Here is a 27,947-nt window from a genome sequence, read left to right as displayed (position 1 = left end):
CTCCGCCCCTTTCTGAGAATAGTGTCCAGGCTGACCAATCAGAAAACCTGCTGTGGTTTCCTGTGTGTGTGTGTGTGTGTGTGTGTGTGTGTGTGTGTGTGTGTGTGTGTGTGTGTGTGTGTGTGTGTGTGTGTGTGGTTTGTTATTAATTCTACAGAAGTCTATCTGTGGTGTTTCTCAGCAGTCGCCCCACATTTACCGTACGACCGCCCCTCGTCCTCTCTACACGAGAACTAGAACTGAACTATGTTTAGCACAGCGCTAATTAAGAGAGTAGAAGAAGAAGAAGAGAGGAACCAGCCCGTGAGGCGTCAGCAGAGAGAACGGAGGTTTCTACATTTCATTCACTGACTCTTCATCTTCTCTAAAACTAAAACAGCTGATCAGTCACGTGACATGAAGTCCAGATCAAACATGGCTTCCTCCCTCCTCTCCTGGTTCAGGTGTCCTCTCTGTCTCACATGGTCCTGCTCCACCGTCCTACACCTGCTACTCATAGAAACCAGGGTTACTACGGTATGTGTGACCAGCGTTGCCATGGAGACAGGCTGCTCAGACAACCGTTAACAAACCCAAAGGAAGAAGAAGGCCGCCTGTCAACCAATGACACGCTGACCTGCTGGAACAGCTCGTAGCATGTAGCATGTAGCATGATGCTAGTCTCTCCGACCAGCGCTGTTTGAAGAGTTACCAGAAACTCTGCAGCGTCTCTGATTGGCCAGTAAACCCACTGTACCCGGCCCCTGGTATAATGGTCAGTATAGACAAATCCGCCGTGAACTCTATGGGCGCCACCATCTTGCCTGCCGCCATTACTGCGTGCCTGCGAAATGTGACAGTACAGAGTACAGTACAGAGTACAGTACAGAGTACAGTACAAAGTACAGTACAGTTGCGGTACCCTCTAATGACATTTCAATGAAAGCGGATCCTGCTCATGAAAGAAAATGTCTGGTGAAAGGGAACGTTGGGTAGATGATGTCAGGCAGTGGCCAAAACCTACCGATAAAGGTAATTTACTGACGTCATAATGTATTAATGTAAAAATGCGTCAGCCAAATGTAATGTAATGTAATTGAGACGTGTAGCTATAAGGCTAAGCTAATTGATGACAACAATAAAACCGAACGTCATTCTACACTAGCTGTGTTGCTAATATGTTCACAAGTTGCAAATAACTATTAGCCACGACCAGTTGTAGCAATAAAATATCCTACATCTAGGAATAAATAGAATAATAATAGAATAAATATTCTACAGGTTCGTGAATTTCACAAACAGTTTTATTCCAGGCCTGTAGTTTTGTGCTGTTGTTAAAACAGCCAACCACACAACACGATCTTCCCGGCATCACTGGACAGCATACATACTAAACAACTAAATAAAAATAACATTTCCTACAGCTAACATCTGCTACAGCCGCCTACGGGACCAACACGCTACTTCCGCTATTTCCTTAGCAGCAAGGCCCGCAGTAATGGCGGCGCTGCTTTACTTCCGTGTTTCGCCGGATTTGTCTATACACCAACACTCTGGCCACTTCATTAGGTACACCAGCGAGACCAGTCTCCATGAAGGTTCTGTGTTCAGCTTTAGTGTTTAATTTAATCTAGTTCCACAGCATCACAGTGATCATCAGGTGAACATTGTTTAGATTAGAATGAATTCACTGGTGTACCTGACGATGTGGACGTTCTTTAGACGAGCGTACCTGACGATGTGGACGTTCTTTAGACGAGCGTACCTGACGATGTGGACGTTCTTTAGACGAGCGTACCTGACGATGTGGACGTTCTTTAGACGAGCGTACCTGACGATGTGGACGTTCTTTAGAGGAGCGTACCTGACGATGTGGACGTTCTTTAGACGAGCGTACCTGACGATGTGGACGTTCTTTAGACGAGCGTACCTGACGATGTGGACGTTCTTTAGACGAGCGTACCTAAGGATGTGGACGTTCTTTAGACGAGCGTACCTGACGATGTGGACGTTCTTTAGATGAGCGTACCTGACGATGTGGACGTTCTTTAGACGAGAGTACCTGACGATGTGGACGTTCTTTAGATGAGAGTACCTGACGATGTGGACGTTCTTTAGATGAGAGTACCTGACGATGTGGACGTTCTTTAGATGAGAGTACCTGACGATGTGGACGTTCTTTAGATGAGAGTACCTGACGATGTGGACGTTCTTTAGACGAGCGTACCTGACGATGTGGACGTTCTTTAGACGAGCGTACCTAAGGATGTGGACGTTCTTTAGACGAGCGTACCTGACGATGTGGACGTTCTTTAGACGAGCGTACCTGACGATGTGGACGTTCTTTAGATGAGCGTACCTGACGATGTGGACGTTCTTTAGATGAGCGTACCTAAGGATGTGGACGTTCTTTAGATGAGCGTACCTGACGATGTGGACGTTCTTTAGATGAGCGTACCTAAGGATGTGGACGTTCTTTAGATGAGAGTACCTGACGATGTGGACGTTCTTTAGATGAGAGTACCTGACGATGTGGACGTTCTTTAGACGAGCGTACCTGACGATGTGGACGTTCTTTAGACGAGCGTACCTAAGGATGTGGACGTTCTTTAGACGAGCGTACCTAAGGATGTGGACGTTCTTTAGATGAGAGTACCTGACGATGTGGACGTTCTTTAGATGAGAGTACCTGACGATGTGGACGTTCTTTAGACGAGCGTACCTGACGATGTGGACGTTCTTTAGACGAGCGTACCTGACGATGTGGACGTTCTTTAGACGAGCGTACCTAAGGATGTGGACGTTCTTTAGATGAGCGTACCTGACGATGTGGACGTTCTTTAGACGAGCGTACCTAAGGATGTGGACGTTCTTTAGATGAGAGTACCTGACGATGTGGACGTTCTTTAGACGAGCGTACCTGACGATGTGGACGTTCTTTAGACGAGCGTACCTAAGGATGTGGACGTTCTTTAGACGAGCGTACCTGACGATGTGGACGTTCTTTAGACGAGCGTACCTAAGGATGTGGACGTTCTTTAGATGAGCGTACCTGACGATGTGGACGTTCTTTAGATGAGCGTACCTAAGGATGTGGACGTTCTTTAGATGAGAGTACCTGACGATGTGGACGTTCTTTAGATGAGAGTACCTGACGATGTGGACGTTCTTTAGACGAGCGTACCTGACGATGTGGACGTTCTTTAGACGAGCGTACCTGACGATGTGGACGTTCTTTAGACGAGCGTACCTGACGATGTGGACGTTCTTTAGACGAGCGTACCTAAGGATGTGGACGTTCTTTAGACGAGCGTACCTGACGATGTGGACGTTCTTTAGACGAGCGTACCTGACGATGTGGACGTTCTTTAGACGAGCGTACCTAAGGATGTGGACGTTCTTTAGATGAGCGTACCTGACGATGTGGACGTTCTTTAGATGAGCGTACCTGACGATGTGGACGTTCTTTAGATGAGCGTACCTAAGGATGTGGACGTTCTTTAGATGAGAGTACCTGACGATGTGGACGTTCTTTAGATGAGAGTACCTAATAATGTGGACGTCATACAGATAATCTACATCGTGTGTAGGAGTGCTGTGACGTGAAGCTCTGGTCTCTGGGACGTCCCCGTCGTCTGAATGGATTTATTCTCTGCGGGGACATTCCCTCTGACAGAGTCTACTCTGTGACTCAGACCAGGTCTCCTCACCTCCCTGACTCCAGCTGCCTCCACGTCTTGGTTTGGTCTGGATCAGTCGATGGTTTGGGTTCTGTTCAGACAAGTCAACTAAAAAGGACTGGATGAATATTTTAACGCTAAATGTGGATCATGGTGCTGGACCTGGACCCGGTCTGGACCTGGTCTGGACCTGGTCTGAGTCTGAGTCTGGACTTGGTCTGGGTCTGGACCTTGTCTGGGTCTGGACCTGGTCTGGGAGATTCCCTGTGTGTGTTGTGAGCTGCTGCTGCTCAGCGAGGCGTTAGTTCTGTTATGAGTTGTTTTCAGTGTGTTTCACCACCTTCCACACACACACACACACACACACACACACACACACACACAGTGTCAATAATAGTGAAACAGGCTGATGAGAAACAGGAAGTTGTGTGGGGGGGGTTCTGAGAATCGCCGTGGTGACAGGTCATGTGACTTGCTGGAAATCAAGCCACAGCTCATTTACATACGACCGCCTCCGACACACAGGAAGTGAGAGTTTGTGTCGCTGCAGGTTGGTTATAATCCAGGTTCTTCTTCAGGTTGATTATAATCCAGGTTCTTAATTCAGGTTGATTATAATCCAGGTTCTTCTTCAGGTTGATTATAATCCAGGTTCTTCTTCAGGTTGATTATAATCCAGGTTCTTCTTCAGGTTGATTATAATCCAGGTTCTTCTTCAGGTTGATTATAATCCAGGTTCTTAATTCAGGTTGATTATAATCCAGGCTCTTCTTCAGGTTGATTATAATCCAGGCTCTTCATCAGGTTGATTATAATCCAGGCTCTTCTTCAGGTTGATTATAATCTAGGCTCTTCATCAGGTTGATTATAATCCAGGCTCTTCATCAGGTTGATTATAATCCAGGTTCTTAATTCAGGTTGATTATAATCCAGGTTCTTCTTCAGGTTGATTATAATCCAGGTTCTTCTTCAGGTTGATTATAATCCAGGTTCTTCTTCAGGTTGATTATAATCCAGGTTCTTAATTCAGGTTGATTATAATCCAGGCTCTTCTTCAGGTTGATTATAATCCAGGCTCTTCATCAGGTTGATTATAATCCAGGCTCTTCTTCAGGTTGATTATAATCCAGGCTCTTCATCAGGTTGATTATAATCCAGGCTCTTATTCAGGTTGATTATAATCCAGGTTCTTAATTCAGGTTGATTATAATCCAGGCTCTTATTCAGGTTGATTATAATCCAGGTTCTTCTTCAGGTTGATTATAATCCAGGCTCTTCTTCAGGTTGATTATAATCCAGGCTCTTCTTCAGGTTGATTATAATCCAGGCTCTTCTTCAGGTTGATTATAATCCAGGTTCTTCATCAGGTTGATTATAATCCAGGTTCTTCTTCAGGTTGATTATAATCCAGGTTCTTAATTCAGGTTGATTATAATCCAGGCTCTTATTCAGGTTGATTATAATCCAGGTTCTTCTTCAGGTTGATTATAATCCAGGTTCTTCATCAGGTTGATTATAATCCAGGTTCTTCATCAGGTTGATTATAATCCAGGTTCTTAATTCAGGTTGATTGTAATCCAGGTTCTTCATCAGGTTGATTATAATCCAGGTTCTTATTCAGGTTGATTATAATCCAGGTTCTTATTCAGGTTGATTATAATCCAGGTTCTTATTCAGGTTGATTATAATCCAGGTTCTTCACCTGTTTGAACTCAGTCACCTCTGAACAAAAACACATTTCAATGTCTCAAGAAGTAATCTGCAGATTATTCCTTTAGTTTAATTTAGATTAGATTAGAGTTATTTTCTATTAAAGTTTAAAGTTAATAATCTCTACATTCAGACGATCTGATGCTTTTCTTCACATCAACTAAATCGACCTTTTGCTTGTGAGCGACCAGCTGCTCTGTGAATGTGTCTGGTGGACTGATGGACACATGAAGACGTCCTCCTGTGTGGTTCTGACCCTGTCTCTGTCTCTGTCTCTGTCTCAGCTGATCAGGTGTACGGAGACCAGGACATGCATGAAGTGGTCCGGAAACACTGTATGGACTACCTGGTGAGTCCCGCCCACCGCTCAGTGTTGGCGGCCATCTTTGATTTGATTTCATCTTTATCATCTTTTAATTCTTAGTTTAGTCAGACATTTATTTAACCCGTCGTGTTTAGACCAAACATTAATCTAGTTTAATGAAGCAGGTAACAGATCATTAATGCTTTAGCTTTAGCTTTAGCTCGTTAGCATCTTGGTCTCAGGTGAAATGGTCATGAATATCTTTCTTGGTCGTTCTCAGATGAAGAACGCCGACTACTTCTCCAACTACGTGACGGAGGACTTCACCACATACATCAACAGGAAGAGGAAAAACAATTGCCATGGCAACCACATTGAGATGCAGGCCATGGCTGAGATGTACAACAGACCAGTGGAGGTGTACCAGTACAGCACAGGTGAGTCTTCTTCCAACCTGCACGCCTTCCACCAATCACATCCCACCAACCTCACCTCCTCCCCCTCCTCCTCCTCCTCCTCCTCCTCCTGCTCCTCCAGAGCCAATCAACACGTTCCACGGCATCCACCAGAACAACGACGAGCCAATCAGAGTGAGCTACCACCGGAACATCCACTACAACTCGGTGGTCAACCCCAACAAGGCCACGATTGGCGTCGGACTGGGACTGCCGGCCTTCAAACCCGGGGTACGTTCAAGACCAGTTTATGTAGTGACCCTTGGTCCAGTCTGAACACACGGAGTCACATCTGAACCCTGTTAGACCAGACTAATAAATAAATAACCCCCCCCCCAGTACGCAGACCAGTCTCTGATGAAGTCGGCCATCAAGACGTCGGAGGAGTCGTGGATCGAGCAGCAGATGTTGGAGGACAAGAAGAGAGCGACGGACTGGGAGGCCACCAACGAGGCCATCGAGGAGCAGGTGGCCCGGGAGTCGTACCTGCAGTGGCTACAGGACCAGGAGAAACAGGCCCGACAGGTGAGGGGGGAGAGGGGGGGTGGGGGGTGCAGGACGTCTGTCTTCTTCTTCTTCTACCACTTCCTGTTTCCAGTCCAGCAGCTGACCAATGACCCGTCTTTCCCCCCCCCCCCCCCAGCCCCGTAAGGCCAGCGCCACCTGCAGCTCGGCGACAGCGGCGGCTTCCAGCGGACTGGACGACTGGAGCGCCCGGTCGCCACGGCAACGCGACTCAGACCCCTCCCACTCTCACTCCGACCTCACGACCTCCTCGTCGACCAACAACAAGCCCCCCTCCCCCGCTGGGGCCGCCCTCATCCTCAGCAAACCCCCCTCCCCGTGCGCCCCAGGTAACACACACACCTGGAACACACACACACACCTGGAACACACACACACACACACTGACTCACACACGTGATTTGGTCCCCATAAAGAAGTCAAGTTTGTGTCTATGACTGTGTGTGTGTGTGTGTGTGTGTGTGTGTGTGTGTGTGTGTGTAGGTCCCAGTAATCAGAGTCGTCATCATCTGGAGTACAGAGCCATCATGCAGGAGATGTCTCCTACAGCGTTTGGTAAGAGACACACACACACACACACACACACACACACACACACACTCTGTTGTTTATAGTCAAACCTCAACCAGAGTCAACAGGAAGCAGCAGAGCAGGGTGGAGTGTGTCTATTGTGTGTGTGTGTGTGTGTGTGTGTGTGTGTGTGTGGTTAGTCGTCGCTGTGAGAAAACTCCGTCTGGTCGTTTTAAGCAACGTTCAGTTAAACTCTTCAGCGTCTGTCAGCTGATTCGTCTGGAGGTAAACAACAGGTCCGTCCTTCAGTCTGATCCGTGATTGGACGTCAGAGTCTGGGAGGAAACAGCTGAGGCTCCAGAGCAGATGCTAAGCTAGATGCTAACAGCTAGCATGTCAGCTCTGCTCTGTGTGAAGATAAACCAGGGTGCATCTGAATACCCATACTAACGTACTGTTCAGTAGGTGAGACGCAGTACGTCACAGTAGTAGTACGTCCGAATTCTTAGTAGACATCGACCAGTAGGCGAAAAATACCCGGCTGGCCTACTACCTCCACAGTATACAACGGTAGCTCACTACGCTATCCCACAATTCAGCGGGAGCCCGCTAAGCGTAGAAGAAGACGAGCCGCCGGGAAAATCAAATGGCTGAGACGGTTGTGACAGCTACAGCTACGACAACCGAAGTTTATAAATGTCAGTATATTAGGATAAATGTTGAGTTTAAAATGTTGGTTGTTTCAAAAATACTTCTCCGAGGTGGCTTTAAAATGTCGCGGCATCCGTCGGTGTGCGTCATATGTGTCGGCGTCACATGTAAACATCCGGGGTCTAAGGACAGACAAGATGGCTGCCCAGTACGTCCTTATTGTAGCCTACTACTCGCTCGCATACATAAATAACGTACTAAACTGACGGTTGAGTCGAACGTTCTAACCGACGTTAGTATGGACTGACTATTCGGATGCAGCCTACGTGATACGTTAACACCTGGAGGATCAGTCTGAGCCTGACAGTCTCTGCTCAGGGACTGAAAACACATTGAGACACAGTAACATGGAACCATAGAAGAAGTCCTCTGATTGATGGACGGACGTCCAGAGGAGGACACGGTGTCCACAATAACATGTTAACATCTCTCTCTGTCTCTGTCTCTGTCTCTGTCTCTGTCTCTCTCTGTTCCTCTGTCTCTGTCTCTCTCTGTCTCTGTCCCTCTGTCTCTGTCTCTCTCTGTCCCTCTGACTCTCTCTGTCTCTGTCTCTGTCCCTCTGTCTCTGTTCCTCTGTCCCTCTCTCTCTCTGTCTCTGTCCCTCTGTCTCTGTTCCTCTGACTCTCTCTGACTCTCTCTGACTCTCTCTGACTCTCTCTGTCTCTGTCTCTGTCCCTCTGTCTCTGTCTCTCTGTCTCTGTCTCTGTCTCTGTACCTGTCCCTCTGACTCTCTCTCTCTGTGTCTGTCCCTCTCTCTGTCTCTGTCTCTGTCTCTGTACCTGTCCCTCTGACTCTCTCTCTCTCTGTCTGTCCCTCTGACTCTGTCTCTGTCTCTGTACCTGTCCCTCTGACTCTCTCTCTCTGTGTCTGTCCCTCTGACTCTGTCTCTCTGTGTCTGTCCCTCTGTTTCTGTCTCTGTACCTGTCCCTCTGACTCTCTCTCTCTGTGTCTGTCCCTCTCTCTGTCTCTGTCCCTCTGTCCGTCCAGGTCTGACAGACTGGGAGGACGATGAGATCCTGGCGTCTGTCCTGGCCGTCTCTCAGCAGGAGTATCTGGACAGCATCAAACACCAGAGCGCCGCCATGCATCGAGAGAGAGAGCCGTCTCCTGACAGCAGCTGATACCCGGACATGCGCACACACACACACACACACACACACAACGATGACCTTTGACCCCACCACCTCCTGACCTCTGACCTACAGAAGGAGGTCGGCCAGGGAAGAAATAAAACATCCAACAAGGAGACACACTTGTTTTTCTTTCATCAGCTCATCTCTCCATTCTGTCTCCTCCTCCTCCTCCTCCTCTTCCTCCTCCCCCTTCCTCCTCCTCCTCCCCCTTCCTCCCCCCTCCTCCCCCTCCACTTCCTGGTTGCCGCTCAGATGGAGCTCGGTCTTAACGCTGATTCAGGATCACTTCTGGTTTCTCTTCCTGAACATCGTCGTTGGCAGCTTTCATCAGTTTGAATCGTCCCGACTGTTAGCTCCGCGGCTATCAGGCCCTTTGGCTTCAATGAAGAATGCTAATCAGAACCGAAGTGTCCTGGAGGCTAAGTTAGCATGCTCCTTAGCGAGCAGGCTATCACCTGAAGTCTTACAGTGTTTCTAAGTTCCATTACCGCTAACATGCTAGCTTTGACGTTAGCTAAGCAGCAGGTAGTGATCTGTTTTCCTGCCCCACCAGCAGCCATGATGCTAGTTGAAACTGGACAGCCTCTCTCAGCATTCAGCATACCCTGTAGGCTACGTTAGCATTTAGCGTCAGCCTTCCTGCTCATTCTGACTAGCAGTACCCACGCAGACGTTTTGTGTGACGTGCTAATCAAACATTTACCTTTCACGCACTTTTCAGACTTTAAAACGATGGGTGTCCGTGTCCTCGAGGCCACGTTAGCGTGTTCTTTAACGAGCAGGCTAGCACCCGAAGTCTTACTGTGTTTTAAAGCTAGCTCCTCATCATGCTGCTAACTAGCTGGAATGCTGTTGGCGTCACACAAGTGCAAGACCGTTTCTCTTAACCTGCTCTGTTAGCCCCATGCTAATCAGAACTGGACGTGATGCTAGCGAGCTCATTAGCGAGCACGCTAAGAAAAAGTCTTATTATGTTTTAAAGCTGCTTCAGGTTCCTCAAGCTGCTAGCGCGCTGCATTACAGTTAGCTTAGTCGCAAGTAGCCAAACCATTTCCCCCGTTGTACCCACTGGCGGCCATTTTGTGTCAACACGTTTACTCCATTGTTATCTGAGAAATAAATCCTCCAGCTTCACAGCAGCCTGTACCCCCCCCCCCCCATCCTTCTGTCCTCCTCCTCCTCCTCCTCCACCTCCTCCATCATCATCATCATCTTCATCATCATCATCATCATCATCGGACTTATTTAGCTGCATGTTTAATTGACCACAACAAATATCATCATAGAGAAAAAGCAACAAAATAAAAAAGGAGAGAAAAATAGAGAATTGTCATACTTATCCTCTTAATGATTGATTATTGTTGGTATTATTAATAATATAAGTTTGTTTTATTTTATTTTCTTGTTTGGGATGAAAATTTTTTTCTTGGAATAAAAAGAGGAAAATGTTTCTGAAGAAAATGTGAATGATTCTTGTCTTCAGTCCGTCCTCCGTCTCCGTCTCCGTCTCTTTCTCATTTGCAGGATTAAATCTGTCTTCCTCTTTCTTCTTCCTCTGCTGTGTCCCTGTCCACATCATTAGGTACACCGGTGAACTCGGTCTGATCTAAATAACGTTGAGTTGATGGTGATTCACCTGATGATCATTGTGGAGGATGTGCTGCGGTTAAACTGGAATGATTTAAAGTGTTTCTGTTATTTAGCCCAGCACATTGACCACTATGTCAAAACATTAGGAACACGTGTTCTACAGAATGAAAACACAGTAGAATCAGTTACTAGAAACTGTGAAGATTTAGAGCCGGACTGGTTTCACAGGTGTACCTAATGAAGTGGCCATGATGGTTAAATACAGGGAAACAGACAAACTGCTGTTTAAAGAGATAATTAAGAGATAACGAGCGGAGGAGGACGACGGTGTGTTTCAGGACGTCCTGAATATTCTGTTCTGAGAATTAAAATCTGAGATTAAATGAACAGAAACATTAAACTTCTCCTGTCCTGCTGATAAAGCTTTAAATTCCACCGAGCTCAGCAGGAAAATCTGTTTACTGCCGGAGAACTGAGTCAAGTCCGGATCTTTCTCGTCTTATAACAGTTCAACTGTTCCTCTTTGATCTCCTGAGTCTTATTTTGACGCGATGACACATTTATTCTGACAGGAACAGGAAGTCGCTTCAGGTGTGTTTGAGACCATAGATATACAGTCGGCCTGCCCGTGACCTCGGTTACCCGGGTCACTCTCACTGCGCATGCGTCACAGCATTAAAAACTTTAAAAAAAAGCATTAAAAAAAAAAAGCGCGTGCGTCTTTCCCGTCATCTTATCAGCGCGCGCTTCCTCGCCTCGAATTCTAAGAATTCCTCTCGCGGGATTTGAATATTCATGAGACCGCAGAACGTGATCGTCTGATTGGCGGGCCAGTTCAAAACAATGGGCACACGTCTCCGCACTGATTGGACGGCGAGGCGGAGTGGGCGTGTCTGATTAGAGGCGGTATAAATACGGAAGACAACAGTAACACGACAGCGAAGGCGCTCAGCGGAGGTCCGTTAGTTCATCAGCGTCAGTTTGGGTTTAAAACGTTTTAACGACAATAACTTCTTTTTAGCTGTTTTTGTTTCAGAAGTTGGATTTAAGAAGGAGGGAAACGGAAGTAACAGTCGGTTTGAAACGGAAATAATCAAATAAAGAGACGTTAGGATGGATTTAATGAACTGACACGAAGCTTGAGAAGATGTTGGACAAAAGAGTTGTTGAGTTTAATGAGGAGGAGGACGTCCGAGGGAAGAACGGTGAGACACAAGTCCTTTAGTTTAGAGACAGGTCTACAGTCTGGCTACTGGCCCATGAAACGAGCTCCACCAGACTCCATTCAAAAAACAACAACTTTAACAGCTTTATTAATACAGAGCCGTTTCCATGGTCACGGAGTTATTTCTCGACAGCCGTTAAAATAATAAAGTTAAAATAATTCATTTTGTTTCTGTTTTAAGTTCCTCTTTGAGCTAAAGTCTGTTTATACGTTTTTAAATGTTTATAATATTTACGTCAGGAAATAAATAAATGAATATTAACCAATAATGTACCAGCTGGTCTCTGAGCTGTCAGGTCTTATTATTGTTCATGTGTCTCTGTCTCCTGTTGGCTGTCTCTGTCCGTGTTGACATCACATCATCCTCTCATTTGTTCCACAGTGAAGGAACCGTTCTGCAGCCAGTACTGCTGTGGTTCTCTGCTCGGCAGCGGAGGCTTCGGCTCAGTCTTCTCAGGACAGAGGCTGTCGGATGGACTGCAGGTCAGAATAGACTCACACGTTATTATTTCCTGTCCCTGGGGTCAGTGCTGCAGGCTGTAACCTGTCCTCTGTCCGTCCAGGTCGCCATCAAACAGATTTCCAGAGACAGAGTCCAGCAGTGGACCATACTGGTGAGTTCATCACACTAGACTCAGCTCCGCCCCCTGCTGGACCCACTCTACTACTGCAGCAGGGGGCGGGGGCTGCCCCTCTGGTTCCCACGGAAACCTGTGACGTCACGGTTCATCCCCAAAGACACCTGTAGAGGAGTTTCTGTCTCTGACTCGTTGACTCATCGTGTCTGTCCTCCACAGCCGGGCGAGGTCAGCCCCGTTCCCATGGAGATTGCTCTGCTTCAGCGGCTGTCGGAGGTCGGAGGTCACAGCGGGGTCGTCCGCATGCTGGACTGGTTCCATGTGGAGGGGCGGGGCTTCCTGCTGGTGCTGGAGAGACCGCCCCAGTGTCAGGACCTGTTTGACTTCATCACAGAGAGAGGAGCGCTGCCAGAACGTCTGGCTCTCAGGTTCTGATCCAGCCCTCCAGTCAGCTGACGTTCTTCTTCTACTCTCTGTTTGAATGTTCTGACGTTCTTCTTCTTCTACTCTGTTTGAATGTTCTGACGTTCTTCTTCTTCTACTCTCTGTTTGAATGTTCTGACGTTCTTCTTCTACTCTCTGTTTGAATGTTCTGACGTTCTTCTTCTTCTACTCTCTGTTTGAATGTTCTGACGTTCTTCTTCTACTCTCTGTTTGAATGTTCTGACGTTCTTCTTCTTCTCTCTGAATGTTCTGACGTTCTTCTTCTTCTACTCTCTGTTTGAATGTTCTGACGTTCTTCTTCTACTCTCTGTTTGAATGTTCTGACGTTCTTCTTCTACTCTCTGTTTGAATGTTCTGACGTTCTTCTTCTACTCTCTGTTTGAATGTTCTGACGTTCTTCTTCTACTCTCTGAATGTTCTGACGTTCTTCTTCTTCTCTCTGAATGTTCTGACCTTCTTCTTCTTCTCTCTGAATGTTCTGACGTTCTTCTTCTACTACTCTCTGTTTGAATGTTCTGACGTTCTTCTTCTACTCTCTGAATGTTCTGACGTTCTTCTTCTTCTCTCTGTTTGAATGTTCTGACGTTCTTCTTCTTCTTCTCTCTGAATGTTCTGACGTTCTTCTTCTACTCTCTGAATGTTCTGACGTTCTTCTTCTTCTCTCTGTTTGAATGTTCTGACGTTCTTCTTCTTCTTCTCTCTGAATGTTCTGACGTTCTTCTTCTTCTTCTCTCTGAATGTTCTGACGTTCTTCTTCTTCTTCTCTCTGAATGTTCTGACCTTCTTCTTCTACTCTCTGTTTGAATGTTCTGACGTTCTTCTTCTCTCTCTGAATGTTCTGACGTTCTTCTTCTTCTACTCTCTGAATGTTCTGAGACGTTCTTCTTCTACTCTCTGTTTGAATGTTCTGACGTTCTTCTTCTTCTTCTCTCTGAATGTTCTGACGTTCTTCTTCTTCTCTCTGAATGTTCTGACGCTCTTCTTCTTCTTCTCTCTGAATGTTCTGACGTTCTTCTTCTTCTTCTCTCTGAATGTTCTGACGTTCTTCTTCTTCTTCTCTCTGAATGTTCTGACGTTCTTCTTCTTCTTCTCTCTGAATGTTCTGACCTTCTTCTTCTTCTACTCTGTTTGAATGTTCTGACGTTCTTCTTCTTCTCTCTGAATGTTCTGACGTTCTTCTTCTTCTACTCTGAATGTTCTGACCTTCTTCTTCTTCTACTCTCTGTTTGAATGTTCTGACGTTCTTCTTCTACTCTCTGTTTGAATGTTCTGACGTTCTTCTTCTACTCTCTGAATGTTCTGACGTTCTTCTTCTTCTCTCTGAATGTTCTGACGTTCTTCTTCTACTCTCTGAATGTTCTGACGTTCTTCTTCTTCTCTCTGAATGTTCTGACGTTCTTCTTCTTCTCTCTGTTTGAATGTTCTGACGTTCTTCTTCTTCTCTCTGAATGTTCTGACGTTCTTCTTCTACTACTCTCTGTTTGAATGTTCTGACGTTCTTCTTCTACTCTCTGAATGTTCTGACGTTCTTCTTCTTCTCTCTGTTTGAATGTTCTGACGTTCTTCTTCTTCTTCTCTCTGAATGTTCTGACGTTCTTCTTCTTCTTCTCTCTGAATGTTCTGACGTTCTTCTTCTTCTTCTCTCTGAATGTTCTGACCTTCTTCTTCTACTCTCTGTTTGAATGTTCTGACGTTCTTCTTCTCTCTCTGAATGTTCTGACGTTCTTCTTCTTCTACTCTCTGAATGTTCTGAGACGTTCTTCTACTCTCTGTTTGAATGTTCTGACGTTCTTCTTCTTCTTCTCTCTGAATGTTCTGACGTTCTTCTTCTTCTCTCTGAATGTTCTGACGCTCTTCTTCTTCTTCTCTCTGAATGTTCTGACGTTCTTCTTCTTCTTCTCTCTGAATGTTCTGACGTTCTTCTTCTTCTCTCTGAATGTTCTGACGTTCTTCTTCTTCTTCTCTCTGAATGTTCTGACCTTCTTCTTCTACTCTCTGTTTGAATGTTCTGACGTTATTCTTCTTCTTCTCTCTGTTTGAATGTTCTGACGTTCTTCTTCTCTCTGAATGTTCTGACGTTCTTCTTCTTCTTCTCTCTGAATGTTCTGAGACGTTCTTCTTCTACTCTCTGTTTGAATGTTCTGACGTTCTTCTTCTTCTCTCTGTTTGAATGTTCTGACGTTCTTCTTCTTCTTCTCTCTGAATGTTCTGACCTTCTTCTTCTTCTTCTCTCTGAATGTTCTGACCTTCTTCTTCTTCTTCTCTCTGAATGTTCTGACCTTCTTCTTCTACTCTCTGTTTGAATGTTCTGACGTTCTTCTTCTTCTTCTCTCTGTTTGAATGTTCTGACGTTCTTCTTCTTCTTCTCTCTGTTTGAATGTTCTGACGTTCTTCTTCTTCTCTCTGAATGTTCTGACGTTCTTCTTCTTCTTCTCTCTGAATGTTCTGACGTTCTTCTTCTTCTCTCTGAATGTTCTGACGTTCTTCTTCTTCTTCTCTCTGTTTGAATGTTCTGACGTTCTTCTTCTTCTCTCTGAATGTTCTGACGTTCTTCTTCTTCTTCTCTCTGAATGTTCTGACGTTCTTCTTCTTCTTCTCTCTGTTTGAATGTTCTGACGTTCTTCTTCTTCTTCTCTCTGAATGTTCTGACGTTCTTCTTCTTCTTCTCTCTGTTTGAATGTTCTGACGTTCTTCTTCTTCTCTCTGAATGTTCTGACGTTCTTCTTCTTCTTCTCTCTGAATGTTCTGACGTTCTTCTTCTTCTCTCTGAATGTTCTGACGTTCTTCTTCTACTCTCTGTTTGAATGTTCTGACGTTCTTCTTCTCTCTCTCTGCAGGTTCTTCCGTCAGGTCGTGGAGGCGCTGCGCTTCGTGCACGCTCACGACGTCGTGCACAGAGACATCAAAGACGAGAACATCGTGGTGGACACGAGGACGCTGGACGTCAAGATCATTGACTTTGGTTCTGGAGCTCAACTCAAAGAGACGCCGTACGCTGAGTTTGAAGGTGAGAGACAGAGACAGAGACAGGGACAGAGACAGAGACGGGGTCAGAGACAGGGACAGAGACAGGGACAGAGACAGAGACAGAGACAGAGACAGGAACAGGGCCAGAGACAGAGACAGAGACAGAGACAGGGACAGATTAACGTGATCTGATGAAGGAGCAGACTTTAACCTCCTCCTCCTCCTCCTCAGGTACCAGGGTGTACAGTCCTCCAGAGTGGATCTTGTCTCAGTCCTACGAGGCTGTCCCTCTGACCGTCTGGTCTCTCGGTGTCCTTCTCTTTGACATCGTCTGTGGGGACATCCCGTTTGAGCGCGACCAGGAGATTGTTCAGGCCACACCCATTTTCACCAGGAGGGTGTCGAAAGGTGAGCAGAAGCCCCGCCCCCTTCATACTGAAGAGTTCTGATTGGTTGTGGTCTCTTGATTCACCCCCCCCCTCTCTCTCTCCCAGACTGTCAGTCTCTGATTCGCTGGTGTCTGTCCTACCGGCCAGAGGACCGTCCCTCTCTGGAGGACATCCTGTCTCACCCCTGGATGTTGGGGGGAGAGGAGGAGGATGATGAGGAGGAGGAGGAGGAGGAGGACAGGTCTCTGTCCAGTCAGTCCCTGTAGAGGACAGATGGACGTCCCTCGAGCCGTTAGATGATTAATTTATTGACTATTTATTTGGTTCATCATCTGGAGTCTCGTTAGTTCTGGATCCAGAGTCTGGTTCCTGTGGAGCCGGTGAAGGTTCCCGTGAAGGTTCCCGTGGAGCCGGTGAAGGTTCCCGTGTGTTGTCCACTGGGTTCGTCTCAAAGTGTCCGACGGTCACTTGGTTCAGTTTATTTACATTAAATAATAATTTCTGGATCAGAAGGAAAAAGATCCAACGTTTGAATAAAAGAGTTTGTTGACTTGATCTCAGCGTGGCGTCTTTGTGTCACCGGCCACTTCATTAGGTACACCAGTTAATACACACGTCTCTCCACGTCGCAGGTTTTTAATTCATATCTGATTTTATATCACAGGAAAATACGGCCAATGCTTTTTCAATTTTAATATATTTATTTTAATTATTTCTGCAGAAAAATAAGTTTTATAAACTAAAAAAGAGAAAAGAAATAAAACATTAAAAGAATAAAACAGTAGCAGTAGAAAAGGAAAAGTTAATAAGAGAGGGAAGGGTCCATAAAGGTTTAAAATAATAAATTATATGGTCACTACTTTGTGGATTCTCACTTTTCATGGGGGGGGGGGGGTAAATGAGGAAACACTTCAGACACAAACAATAAAAATCTAAAGTCTCTATCTCGAGGTTATGTTGAGTTCAAAAACATCTAACTGCTAAAAGTCAGTTTTAACAAGTCAAAGTAAAAATTAGTTTCATAAAGAATAAAAAGTCAAATGTACAAAATAGAAAGTGATTCTGATGTTTTATTGTAGAGGAATAAATAATTAATCAGGATTATTGACGTAGCAGCAGATCACGGCCCTGAACGTCTCCACTGCTCTGCTTTAAGATGTAAATAACGGTTTATAGATTATTTAATTATATAAATAAATAGAAGCTTTTAATGAAATCCTGCAGGACTCCTCTCTGACCAGCAGGAGGCGCCAAACGGAGGAACAGGTGAGAACAAGGAAGTGACTGTTCCTGTCAGTGGGACCAGAGAGGGGAGGAAGAGACAGAGGTCTCACTCTGACAGATTGTTCAGCGCCACAGGTTTCACACAGAACAATAAAACCTGTCTCATCTAAACCTGGACAGATTGTCTCTGGGACCATCAGCCTGAGTCAATAACACGTTTTTGTTTGTTAGTCATTTTTTGCACAAATCACTCCCTCACATCTAATGGTTTTATAGTTTTATAGTTTTATAGTTATTTATTTGTAAAGTTTCCACCACAACACGTGATATTTCTATTTGTCTCTATATATTTTCAGTGTTATTTCTTGTATAGACTTTTCTAATCTGTCAAACTCCGTGCTACTGTGATCAGATAATTTCTCATACGTTGGATAAATAAACATTATTTAAACGTATTTATTAATGACGCTTCGCCTCGTGTTTCGTCCATAGAGTGACACGTCCTGTTGGACACACACGATCTTTGCAGCTGTAGTCCTTCAGTTCCGGGACACCTCAGCTCCTCCAGCCGGGTCTCCTCCTGATGGTCCCGCTGATGGTCCCGCTGGCTCCGCAGACAGACCCCTCTCACCTCCTCCGCTCCGGCCGAACATCAGTCCTTCAGACTCCGCTTCAACCTGAACCAGGAGCCGGGGCTCGGAGCTCCGTGCGGGTCCAGACCGTGAGCGGGGCTAGCTGTGAGGCTAGCTGAGGGGCTAGCGGAGAGGCTAGCTGTGAGGCTAGCTGAGAGGCTAGCGGAGAGGCTAGCTGTGAGGCTAGCGGAGAGGCTAGCGGAGAGGCTAGCTGAGAGGCTAGCGGAGCGTTAGCTGAGCGTTAGCTGAGCAGACCGCTGGCTGAAGGCTCGGTCCGGACAGCGGGCATCAGGGCGAAGCATGGCCGGAGGGAACGACAGCAAGTCGGCGGAGGAGAGAGCGACGAGCCGCAGTCAGAGTGAAGGTAAGAGCCGAGAGCAGACTTCACACGGGCCGCTGGGCTCTGAGCCCGGGCTCGGAGGGTATCAGAGGGATGGTTTATTACATCATTAAATCAGAATAAAAATATATTTAAACGAATTTAGTTAAAGTTTGAAGTTTTTAGCTCCGTGTGTCAGCGGCGCTGAGGGCTAGCTAGCTAGCTAGCAGCGGCTAACGACCAGAGACCGGAGGAGGAAGTTAAACCAGTTAATTTAAAGTTAAATAGTTTAAACTCGTTTATAAACATTCAGACACAGACTCGGTTTAATATCTAATAAATGTTAATGTAGTTTAAACTTTTAATTTAAAGCTGTGCAGTAAACTGTTAGCACGCTAGCTCAGCTGGAAGCTAACGGCTAACTTCAGTCAGGTCCTCACAGAGACGTCACTTCTGTCTTGATCGACCTGGTGAGCAGGTGTGTTGAGTGTCAGCACCGGAAGCTGCTGACGTGGAAGTTAGTTCCACACACACCTTCACAGGTAACACAGGTAACACAGCGTCACCTGAGGCTAGCCCCTCCCCTCGTGTGTGATCGTGTTTGTTCGTCCTCAGCCAACAGGAGGTTGAAGTACATCAGCCTGGCGGTGCTCGTGGTCCAGAATGCGTCGCTCATCCTCAGCATCCGATACGTCCGCACGTTGCCAGGCGACCGCTTCTTCACCACGTCAGCCGTCGTCATGGCGGAAGTCCTGAAGGCGCTGACGTGTCTGCTCATCATCCTGCTGCAGAAGAGACGTGAGTTCATGACCTTTACCCTCAGCTGGTCTAATGTCAGAGGTGACCCCAGGTGACCCCAGGTGACCTTTACCTTCAGCTGATTAATGTCAGAGGTGACCCCAGGTGACCTTTACCTTCAGCTGATTAATGTCAGAGGTGACCCCAGGTGACCCCAGGTGACCTCAGGTGACCTTTCCTTTCAGCTGATTAATGTCAGAGGTGACCCCAGGTGACCCCAGGTGACCTCAGGTGACCTTTACCTTCAGCTGGTCTAATGTCAGAGGTGACCCCAGGTGACCCCAGGTGACCTTTACCTTCAGCTGATTAATGTCAGAGGTGACCCCAGGTGACCCCAGGTGACCTCAGGTGACCTTTACCTTCAGCTGATTAATGTCAGAGGTGACCCCAGGTGACCTCAGGTGACCTTTACCTTCAGCTGGTCTAATGTCAGAGGTGACCCCAGGTGACCCCAGGTGACCTTTACCTTCAGCTGGTCTAATGTCAGAGGTGACCCCAGGTGACCCCAGGTGACCTTTACCTTCAGCTGGTCTAATGTCAGAGGTGACCCCAGGTGACCCCAGGTGACCTTTACCTTCAGCTGGTCTAATGTCAGAGGTGACCCCAGGTGACCCCAGGTGACCTTTACCTTCAGCTGATTAATGTCAGAGGTGACCCCATGTGACCCCAGGTGACCTTTACCTTCAGCTGATTAATGTCAGAGGTGACCCCAGGTGACCTCAGGTGACCTTTACCTTCAGCTGGTCTAATGTCAGAGGTGACCCCAGGTGACCCCAGGTGACCTTTACCTTCAGCTGATTAATGTCAGAGGTGACCCCAGGTGACCCCAGGTGACCCCAGGTGACCTTTACCTTCAGCTGATTAATGTCAGAGGTGACCCCAGGTGACCTCAGGTGACCTCAGGTGACCTTTACCTTCAGCTGGTCGAATGTCAGAGGTGACCCCAGGTGACCTTTACCTTCAGCTGATTAATGTCAGAGGTGACCCCAGGTGACCCCAGGTGACCCCAGGTGACCTTTACCTTCAGCTGATTAATGTCAGAGGTGACCCCAGGTGACCCCAGGTGACCCCAGGTGACCTTTACCTTCAGCTGATTAATGTCAGAGGTGACCCCAGGTGACCCCAGGTGACCTCAGGTGACCTTTACCTTCAGCTGATTAATGTCAGAGGTGACCCCAGGTGACCCCAGGTGACCTCAGGTGACCTTTACCTTCAGCTGATTAATGTCAGAGGTGACCCCATGTGACCTCAGGTGACCTCAGGTGACCTTTACCTTCAGCTGATTAATGTCAGAGGTGACCCCAGGTGACCCCAGGTGACCTCAGGTGACCTTTACCTTCAGCTGATTAATGTCAGAGGTGACCCCAGGTGACCTCAGGTGACCTCAGGTGACCTTTACCTTCAGCTGATTAATGTCAGAGGTGACCTCAGGTGACCTCAGGTGACCTTTACCTTCAGCTGATTAATGTCAGAGGTGACCCCAGGTGACCTCAGGTGACCTCAGGTGACCTTTACCTTCAGCTGATTAATGTCAGAGGTGACCTCAGGTGACCCCAGGTGACCTTTACCTTCAGCTGATTAATGTCAGAGGTGACCTCAGGTGACCCCAGGTGACCTCAGGTGACCCCAGGTGACCTTTACCTTCAGCTGATTAATGTCAGAGGTGACCCCAGGTGACCCCAGGTGACCCCAGGTGACCTCAGGTTACCTTTACCTTCAGCTGATTAATGTCAGAGGTGACCCCAGGTGACCCCAGGTGACCCCAGGTGACCTCAGGTGACCTCAGGTGACCTTTACCTTCAGCTGATTAATGTCAGAGGTGACCCCAGGTGACCTTTACCTTCAGCTGATTAATGTCAGAGGTGACCTCAGGTGACCCCAGGTGACCTCAGGTGACCCCAGGTGACCTCAGGTGACCTTTACCTTCAGCTGATTAATGTCAGAGGTGACCCCAGGTGACCTCAGGTGACCTTTATCTTCAGCTGATTAATGTCAGAAGTGACCCCAGGTGACCTCAGGTGACCTGTGGTGACCCTAGGTGACCCCAGGTGACCTCAGGTGACCCCAGGTGACCTTTATCTTCAGCTGATTAATGTCAGAGGTGACCCCAGGTGACCCCAGGTGACCTTTACCTTCAGCTGATTAATGTCAGAGGTGACCTCAGGTGACCTGTGGTGACCTCAGGTGACCTCAGGTGACCTCAGGTGACCCCAGGTGACCTCAGGTGACCCCAGTCCCGACGTGCAGGGTCAGCCACTTCCTGCTTCCTGAGCATCTCTTCAGAATAAAGCTCCAGTCAGAGTGTGATCATGTGACTGACGTGTCTGTCTCTAGTCAACGTGAAGGACACCGCCTACTTCCTGTTGGACGCCGTCGTCTTCCAGTACAAGGACACTCTGAAGCTGGCGGTTCCTTCTCTCATCTACACGCTGCAGAACAACCTGCAGTACGTCGCCATCTCCAACCTGCCGGCCGCCACCTTCCAGGTCAGAGCTCAGTAGAAGTAGTAGAGTCGTGTTTCTAATCTGTTTCATGATCAAAATAATAAATCAGATCAAATCTACAGTAACTTTAACATCTTAGTCTTATTTTGAAAAGCCTCCTTCCTACTTCCTCTCTGGTGAAAACATGAATCTGATAAATGTATTTGATTTGTATATTTTAAACTAACTCCATCTTGCCGGGTCTTGTCCTCTTGTCCTCTTGTCCTCTTGTCCTCATGTCCCCCGTCGTCCTCCAGGTGACCTACCAGCTGAAGATCCTGACCACGGCTCTGTTCAGTGTCCTGATGCTGAGGAAGTCTCTGTCCAGGGTCCAGTGGGTGTCTCTGCTGCTGCTGTTCGCTGGTGTCGCCATCGTTCAGGTACGTCTCCTCCCCCCGTCCCGTGTCCTCCTCCCATCCTGTCTCCTCCTGTCCCGTCTCCCCCCGTCCCGTCCCGTCTCCTCCCCCGTCTCCTCCTGTCCTGTCTCCACCCGTCCTCTCCTCCCGTCCCGTCTCCTCTTGTCCCATCTCCTCCTGTCCTGTCTCCTCCCCCCGTCCCGTCCCGTCTCAACCTGTCTCCTCCCATCCCATCCCATCTCCACCCGTCCCATCTCCCCCCGTCCCGTCTCCTCCTGTCCTGTCTCAACCGTCCCGTCTCCTCCCCCTGTCCCGTCCTGTCTCCTCTCCCTGTCCCGTCCCGTCTCAACCCATCCCGTCTCCTCCTCCCGTCCCGTCCCGTCTCCTCCCGTCCCGTCCCGTCCCCTCTCCTCCCGTCCCATCCCCTCTCCTCCCGTCCCGTCCCGTCTCAACCCATCCCATCTCCTCCCGTCCCGTCCCGTCCCATCCCCTCTCCTCCCGTCCCGTCCCGTCTCCTCCTGTCCCGTCTCCTCCCTCTGTCTCATCTCCACCCGTCCCGTCTCTCTGACTGACGTTTGTCCTGCAGGTGCAGCAGGAGGGGAACAAGGAGGCGTCGGCGTCGGACGGCTCCGGTCAGAACTACACGGTGGGGCTGGTTGCCGTGGTGATCAGCTGCCTGTCGTCGGGCTTCGCCGGCGTTTACTTTGAGAAGATCCTGAAGGGGACGTCGGCGTCCGTCTGGGTGAGGAACGTCCAGCTGGGCGTGTTCGGGACGGCGCTGGGCCTCCTGGGGCTGTGGTGGAACGACGGCGCCGCCGTGGCGCAGCACGGCTTCCTGTTCGGCTACACCGGCATGGTGTGGGCCGTCATCTTCAACCAGGCGTTCGGCGGGCTGCTGGTCGCCGTCGTGGTCAAGTACGCCGACAACATCCTGAAGGGCTTCGCCACCTCCTTCTCCATCATCGTCTCCACGGTGATGTCCATCTACCTGTTCCACTTCCACGTGGACCTGCTCTTCACGGCGGGGGCGGGGCTTGTCATCGGCGCCGTCTACATGTACAGCCTCCCCAAGGCGCCCGCCGGCTCCTCGTCCCTCAGCTCCTCCTCGTCCTCCTCAGGATCTTCAGCGTCTCCGAGGACGGACGGGGACGCCGAGATGGAGGCGTTTCTGCCAAAGTCAGTGATGGTCAAGTGATCCTCCCCCTCTCCTCCTCCTCCTCCCCCTCCTCCCCCCCCGCCCCCTCTGTGGCGTCTCCTGGTGCTCACTTCCTGTCTGCTCTCTGTGGGGTCAGAGGTCAAACTGACCCTCCTCTCCTCCGTCTGACTCCTCACCTCCTCCTGGAGACGACGGGAGAAAGAGGAGACGCTTCATCTTCCTCCTCATCTTCTTTCTCCTCCTGAACTTGCACCTCCTCGCCTCCTTTCTCCTCCTCCTGTGATGGAGAACAGACGAGAGCAGAGCCTCACTCCAGTCTCCTCCTCTCTGGAAGAGGAGGTGCTGAAGGACTCTAACTCCTCCTCCTCTTTCCTCTTGAACACTAACCTCTCCTCTCTCCTCCTCAGAGCTCTGGGAGGCGTCACGTCTCCTCTTTCTGCCGTCGCCGTCACAGACTAACTGCTGGAGGAGGAGGAGGAGGAGGAGGAGCAGCAGGAGGAGCAGGAGGAGCAGGAGGAGCAGAGAGTTCCTTGTCTCTCGTCTTCTCTGCCTTAAATCTGTAACGAGGAACGAACACTTTCCTCTGAATCTGAATCATTTATTGAAGCTGAACTTTGACCTGGAGCGTTCACTGAGCAGCTCCACAAACGGTTTCCATGGAAACCAGCACATCAACATACATCCCATTAAAAAAACATTTGATTAAACTCTGCGTGAGCAGCTCAGGAGGACACGGGTCAGGACACGGGTCAGGACATGGGTCAGGACACGGGTCAGGACACGGGTCAGGACACGAAGCTTCTTCAGTTTGTTGAGCTGCTCAGTGACGAGTCGGTGCCTTTCACCTGAACAGAAGCCATACACTGGGGAGGCTAGCTGCTAGCGGTGTGAGGCTAGCTGCTGGCGGGGTGAGGCTAGTGGTGTGAGGCTAGCTGCTAGCGGTGTGAGGCTAGCTGCTGGCGGGGTGAGGCTAGCTGATAGCGGGGTGAGGCTAGCTGCTGGCGGGGTGAGGCTAGCTGCTAGCGGGGTGAGGCTAGCTGCTAGCGGTGTGAGGCTAGCGGTGTGAGGCTAGCTGCTAGCGGTGTGAGGTTAACTGCTAGCGGTGTGAGGCTAGCGGTGGGAGGCTAGCTGCTAGCGGTGTGAGGTTAACTGCTAGCAGTGTGAGGCTAGCGGTGGGAGGCTAGCTGCTAGCGGTGGGAGGCTAGCTGCTAGCGGGGTGAGGCTAGCTGCTAGCGGGGTGAGGCTAGCGGTGGGAGGCTAGCTGTTAGCGGTGTGGGGCTAGCTGTTAGCGGGGTGAGGCTAGCTGCTAGCGGGGTGAGGCTAGCGGTGGGAGGCTAGCTGCTAGCGGTGTGAGGCTAGCTGCTAGCGGTGTGAGGCTAGCTGTTAGCGGTGTGGGGTTAGCCGTTAGCGGTGTGAAGTTAGCGGTGTGGGGTTAGCCGTTAGCGGTGTGCCGTTAGCGGTGTGGGGTTAGCCGTTAGCGGTGTGCCGTTAGCGTTCTCCTTGGTGCTCGTTGATGGGAGGTCCTGTAATCGTAGGGTGATGGTGAATCGGGGGTGTCTCTTGGGGCTGTGGGCGTCTCTTGACGACAGGAAGTCGTTGGTTTCTTCTGTTCAGCTGCTTCTCGTCTTTGAGTCGTTTGACTTCTGGAGGTTTGAGTTTGTTTTGTCTCCTGATCGTTGCAGGTCGGACACGTGACCTTTAACAATGAATCAGCTGACTGTCGCTAACGCAGGAAGCTAACGAGAGCAGCATCGTTCAGTTTACTGTCAACATTCATTTTTGTGAATAAGAGGAAAATAAAAGAGATTTTAGAAATGATTTTAGTTTAAATTTATTAAACTTTGTGAGAAGCAATGTTTAATAAGCTACTGCTATGTTAGCCTAGCATGCTAGCATTAGCCTGATGAAGCTAGCATTGCTCCAAGTCTCAGATCAACAAAGGTTCCATGAAGCCTCCTGATCAGAGTCTGCAGGCGTTAATTAGCCCTGATCAGTGTCTGAAGGCGTTAATTAGCCCTGATCACAGTCTGAAGGCGTTAATTAGCCCTGACCACACTCTGCAGGCGTTAATTAGCCCTGACCACACTCTGCAGGCGTTAATTAGCCCTGATCACAGTCTGGAGGCGTTAATTAGCCCTGATCAGTGTCTGCAGGCGTTAATTAGCCCTGACCGTAGTCTGAAGGCGTTAATTAGCCCTGACCACAGTCTGCAGGCGTTAATTAGCCCTGACCGTAGTCTGAAGGCGTTAATTAGCCCTGACCACAGTCTGAAGGCGTTAATTAGCCCTGACCGTAGTCTGAGGCGTTAATTAGCCCTGACCACAGTCTGCAGGCGTTGATGTTGTTGAGGTTTATTCTCTGTTGACTGATCCAGGAACGTTTTCAGGTGGTTTTCCTCTAAATGAAGATTAAAGGAACGTCTGCTCCGTCGTATCAGTGATCATCGATACTGGACCCAGGACAGAATAAAAATATAAAAACAACAAAAACAACGACATAAAGATGAATGAATTTACAGTTTTTATATGAATAAATAATCAGTGACAGTTTGTTTCTGTTTCTACAATCGTAGTGTTTTTATTTAATGTGGGAACAAGAAGTTTACCTCTGCTGGGAGGAGGAGGAGGAGGAGGAGGAGGAGGAAGGTCGGCAGGAAGCTCCAGAGTTCAGTCATAAATCAGATGAATGAATGAATGAATGAATTGAATCGTGTCGTATTTGTAGATAAAGTTTAAACGTTTATTTCATTTGCTTCAGGTCAGAACTTCTCCTCGTTAACAATCAGCTGTTTCAGTCTTTTATTAAGTTTTACAGTTAAACTTCAAATCATTGAGTTCAGCTGTTTGTCTGTAGCGCCTCCTGCTGGTCGTAAATCACACCTGAAACAAACAGATTTAATCTGATGAGATTTAATCTGTCAGGATTTAATCTGTCAGGATTTAATCTGATGAGATTTAATCTGATAGGATTTAATCTGATGAGATTTAATCTGTCAGGATTTAATCTGTCAGGATTTAATCTGATGAGATTTAATCTGATGAGATTTATTTGTTGTGGGAGGATTCAAACAATTTTAATTTGTCTTGTGTTGGTTTGAACTCTGTGATTACTGATCTGTATCGATGCCTCTGAATCTGTAAATACTTCTTTTGGTAAAGTTTTATATAAACAAGGACGTGGACTCAAACCTGAGTTTGTCTTAATTTACAGGAAACAAGAATAAAGAATAAAAATCTGATTCCTCAGTTTGTCAGTTCTGCTTCAGGGAATAAATGTATATGATAATAATAATAATTACTGTTAAATAAAGGATCTCTATGACATGATGATGGACAATGTTATATAAGATATAAAATATATAAAAACTATTAATCACTGTTTAATAATGAAAATATTTTAAAAGGAATTTATTTTCTATATTTATAAAACAGATTTAAAAGTGAGAAATGTTTATAAAAATAAATTCCATCATGAAATAAACATTTGAAAATAAAACTGAATTAATTGTAAAACTAATTTATTTAAATGGAGGACGAGCAGAAATAAAATGGTTTGAATCATTTATTTATATAAATGTTTTATTAGTTTTATTAACAGCAGATAAAGAATAAATATTCAGGATCATTTTATTAGTTTATACTGAGACTTAAAATCAGTCCAGGAGAAAACTCTGATCAGGGAACCAGACCTGGTTCTGGTTCTGGTTCTGGTTCAGGTCTGGATCATTGGTCGTCATGACAACCTGATCACCCAGATCAGTGATCAGCTGTTTACTGTCGTTGTATTGATCACTTTGACTCCACTTCTGCTGCAAAGATGAAAAATAGTGACGAGTCTTCCTCCTCTTCCTCCTCTCCTCCTCCTCCTCTTCCTCCTCCTCCTCTTCCTCCTCTTCCTCCTCCTCTTCCTCCTCTCCTCCTCCTCCTCCTCTTCCTCCTCTTCCTCCTCCTCCTCCTCCTCTTCCTCCTCTCCTCCTCCTCCTCCTCCTCCTCCTCTTCCTCCTCCTCTTCCTCCTCTCCTCCTCTTCCTCCTCCTCCTCCTCCTCTTCCTCCTCCTCCTCTATCTGTTCTCCAGGTGTCCAGGTAAAGAAAAAGGATCCTGAGATGGACTACTGCCACTTCCTGTCTGCTGCGGTCCAACTCTTTCACAATAAAACGACTCAGTATTATAAATAAGGTGCTGCTGTTTTATTACTACAACACTGACACCATCAGGTCAGACTGAGAACTACAACACTGACACCATCAGGTCAGACTGAGAACTACAACACTGACACCATCAGGTCAGACCGAGAACTACAACACTGACACCATCAGGTCAGACTGAGAACTACAACACTGACACCATCAGGTCAGACTGAGAACTACAACACTGACACCATCAGGTCAGACTGAGAACTACAACACTGACACCATCAGGTCAGACCGAGAACTACAACACTGACACCATCAGGTCAGACCGAGAACTACAACACTGACACCATCAGGTCAGACTGAGAACTACAACACTGACACCATCAGGTCAGACTGAGAACTACAACACTGACACCATCAGGTCAGACTGAGAACTACAACACTGACACCATCAGGTCAGAACTACAACACTGACACCATCAGGTCAGACTGAGAACTACAACACTGACACCATCAGGTCAGAACTACAACACTGACACCATCAGGTCAGACTGAGAACTACAACACTGACACCATCAGGTCAGACTGAGAACTACAACACTGACACCATCAGGTCAGAACTACAACACTGACACCATCAGGTCAG

The 27,947-nt window shown here is 47.7% G+C and overlaps 3 protein-coding genes across 5 annotated transcripts in view; all 3 read left to right on the top strand.

Moving 5' to 3' along the window:
- Positions 1–10,764, top strand: part of otud5a (OTU deubiquitinase 5a) — a 24,717-nt gene extending 13,953 nt beyond the window's left edge. Inside the window, exons 3-9 of one of the 2 annotated variants that reach the window (XM_084575241.1) lie at positions 5,654–5,718; positions 5,954–6,110; positions 6,211–6,359; positions 6,468–6,653; positions 6,772–6,982; positions 7,137–7,208; positions 8,862–10,764. In XM_084575241.1, the coding sequence (XP_084431367.1) occupies positions 5,654–5,718; positions 5,954–6,110; positions 6,211–6,359; positions 6,468–6,653; positions 6,772–6,982; positions 7,137–7,208; positions 8,862–8,995 (974 nt within the window). In that variant the 3' untranslated portion in view covers positions 8,996–10,764. The remainder of the gene's footprint in view (positions 1–5,653; positions 5,719–5,953; positions 6,111–6,210; positions 6,360–6,467; positions 6,654–6,771; positions 6,983–7,136; positions 7,209–8,861) is intronic. The other variant, XM_084575240.1, reaches the window with a different exon arrangement.
- A 784-nt stretch (positions 10,765–11,548) lies between these two features.
- On the top strand, positions 11,549–16,755 carry pim2 (Pim-2 proto-oncogene, serine/threonine kinase). The gene is made up of 7 exons (XM_084575247.1): positions 11,549–11,802; positions 12,205–12,305; positions 12,386–12,436; positions 12,620–12,828; positions 15,682–15,851; positions 16,043–16,219; positions 16,306–16,755. The coding sequence occupies exons 1-7, from the start codon at positions 11,745–11,747 to the stop codon at positions 16,464–16,466; spliced, it is 927 nt and encodes a 308-aa protein (XP_084431373.1). The 5' UTR covers positions 11,549–11,744; the 3' UTR covers positions 16,467–16,755.
- A 1,145-nt stretch (positions 16,756–17,900) lies between these two features.
- Positions 17,901–27,366, top strand: slc35a2 (solute carrier family 35 member 2). 2 transcript variants are annotated; one of them, XM_084575249.1, is made up of 6 exons: positions 17,901–18,420; positions 18,991–19,173; positions 21,508–21,659; positions 21,914–22,036; positions 22,599–23,188; positions 27,243–27,366. In XM_084575249.1, exons 1-6 carry the CDS (start codon positions 18,357–18,359, stop codon positions 27,268–27,270), a joined length of 1,140 nt encoding a protein of 379 aa, XP_084431375.1. In that variant the 5' UTR covers positions 17,901–18,356; the 3' UTR covers positions 27,271–27,366. The 2 variants fall into 2 exon arrangements, with proteins under 2 accessions (XP_084431375.1, XP_084431374.1); XM_084575248.1 differs by lacking the exon at positions 27,243–27,366 and adding an exon at positions 23,576–26,475 and having other exon boundaries at positions 17,902–18,420.
- Positions 27,367–27,947: the final 581 nt, after the last annotated feature.

The sequence above is a fragment of the Chelon labrosus genome (assembly GCF_963514085.1).
Source record: "Chelon labrosus genome assembly, contig: SCAFFOLD_55, whole genome shotgun sequence".
Taxonomy (NCBI): Eukaryota; Metazoa; Chordata; class Actinopteri; order Mugiliformes; family Mugilidae; genus Chelon; species Chelon labrosus.
The sequence above is the reverse complement of the archived record's forward strand: the minus strand, read 5'-3'. Positions and strand labels throughout refer to the sequence as shown.

Bases quoted from the DNA above. Each gene is read 5' to 3' on its own strand.
- slc35a2 (XM_084575248.1), top strand. From the start codon at position 18,357: ATGGCCGGAGGGAACGACAGCAAGTCGGCGGAGGAGAGAGCGACGAGC. The intron at 19,174-21,507 runs GTGAGTTCATGA...GTCTGTCTCTAG, and splicing joins CATCCTGCTGCAGAAGAGAC to TCAACGTGAAGGACACCGCC. The intron at 21,660-21,913 runs GTCAGAGCTCAG...GTCGTCCTCCAG, and splicing joins TGCCGGCCGCCACCTTCCAG to GTGACCTACCAGCTGAAGAT.
- pim2 (XM_084575247.1), top strand. From the start codon at position 11,745: ATGTTGGACAAAAGAGTTGTTGAGTTTAATGAGGAGGAGGACGTCCGA. The intron at 12,437-12,619 runs GTGAGTTCATCA...TGTCCTCCACAG, and splicing joins TCCAGCAGTGGACCATACTG to CCGGGCGAGGTCAGCCCCGT. The intron at 15,852-16,042 runs GTGAGAGACAGA...CCTCCTCCTCAG, and splicing joins GCCGTACGCTGAGTTTGAAG to GTACCAGGGTGTACAGTCCT.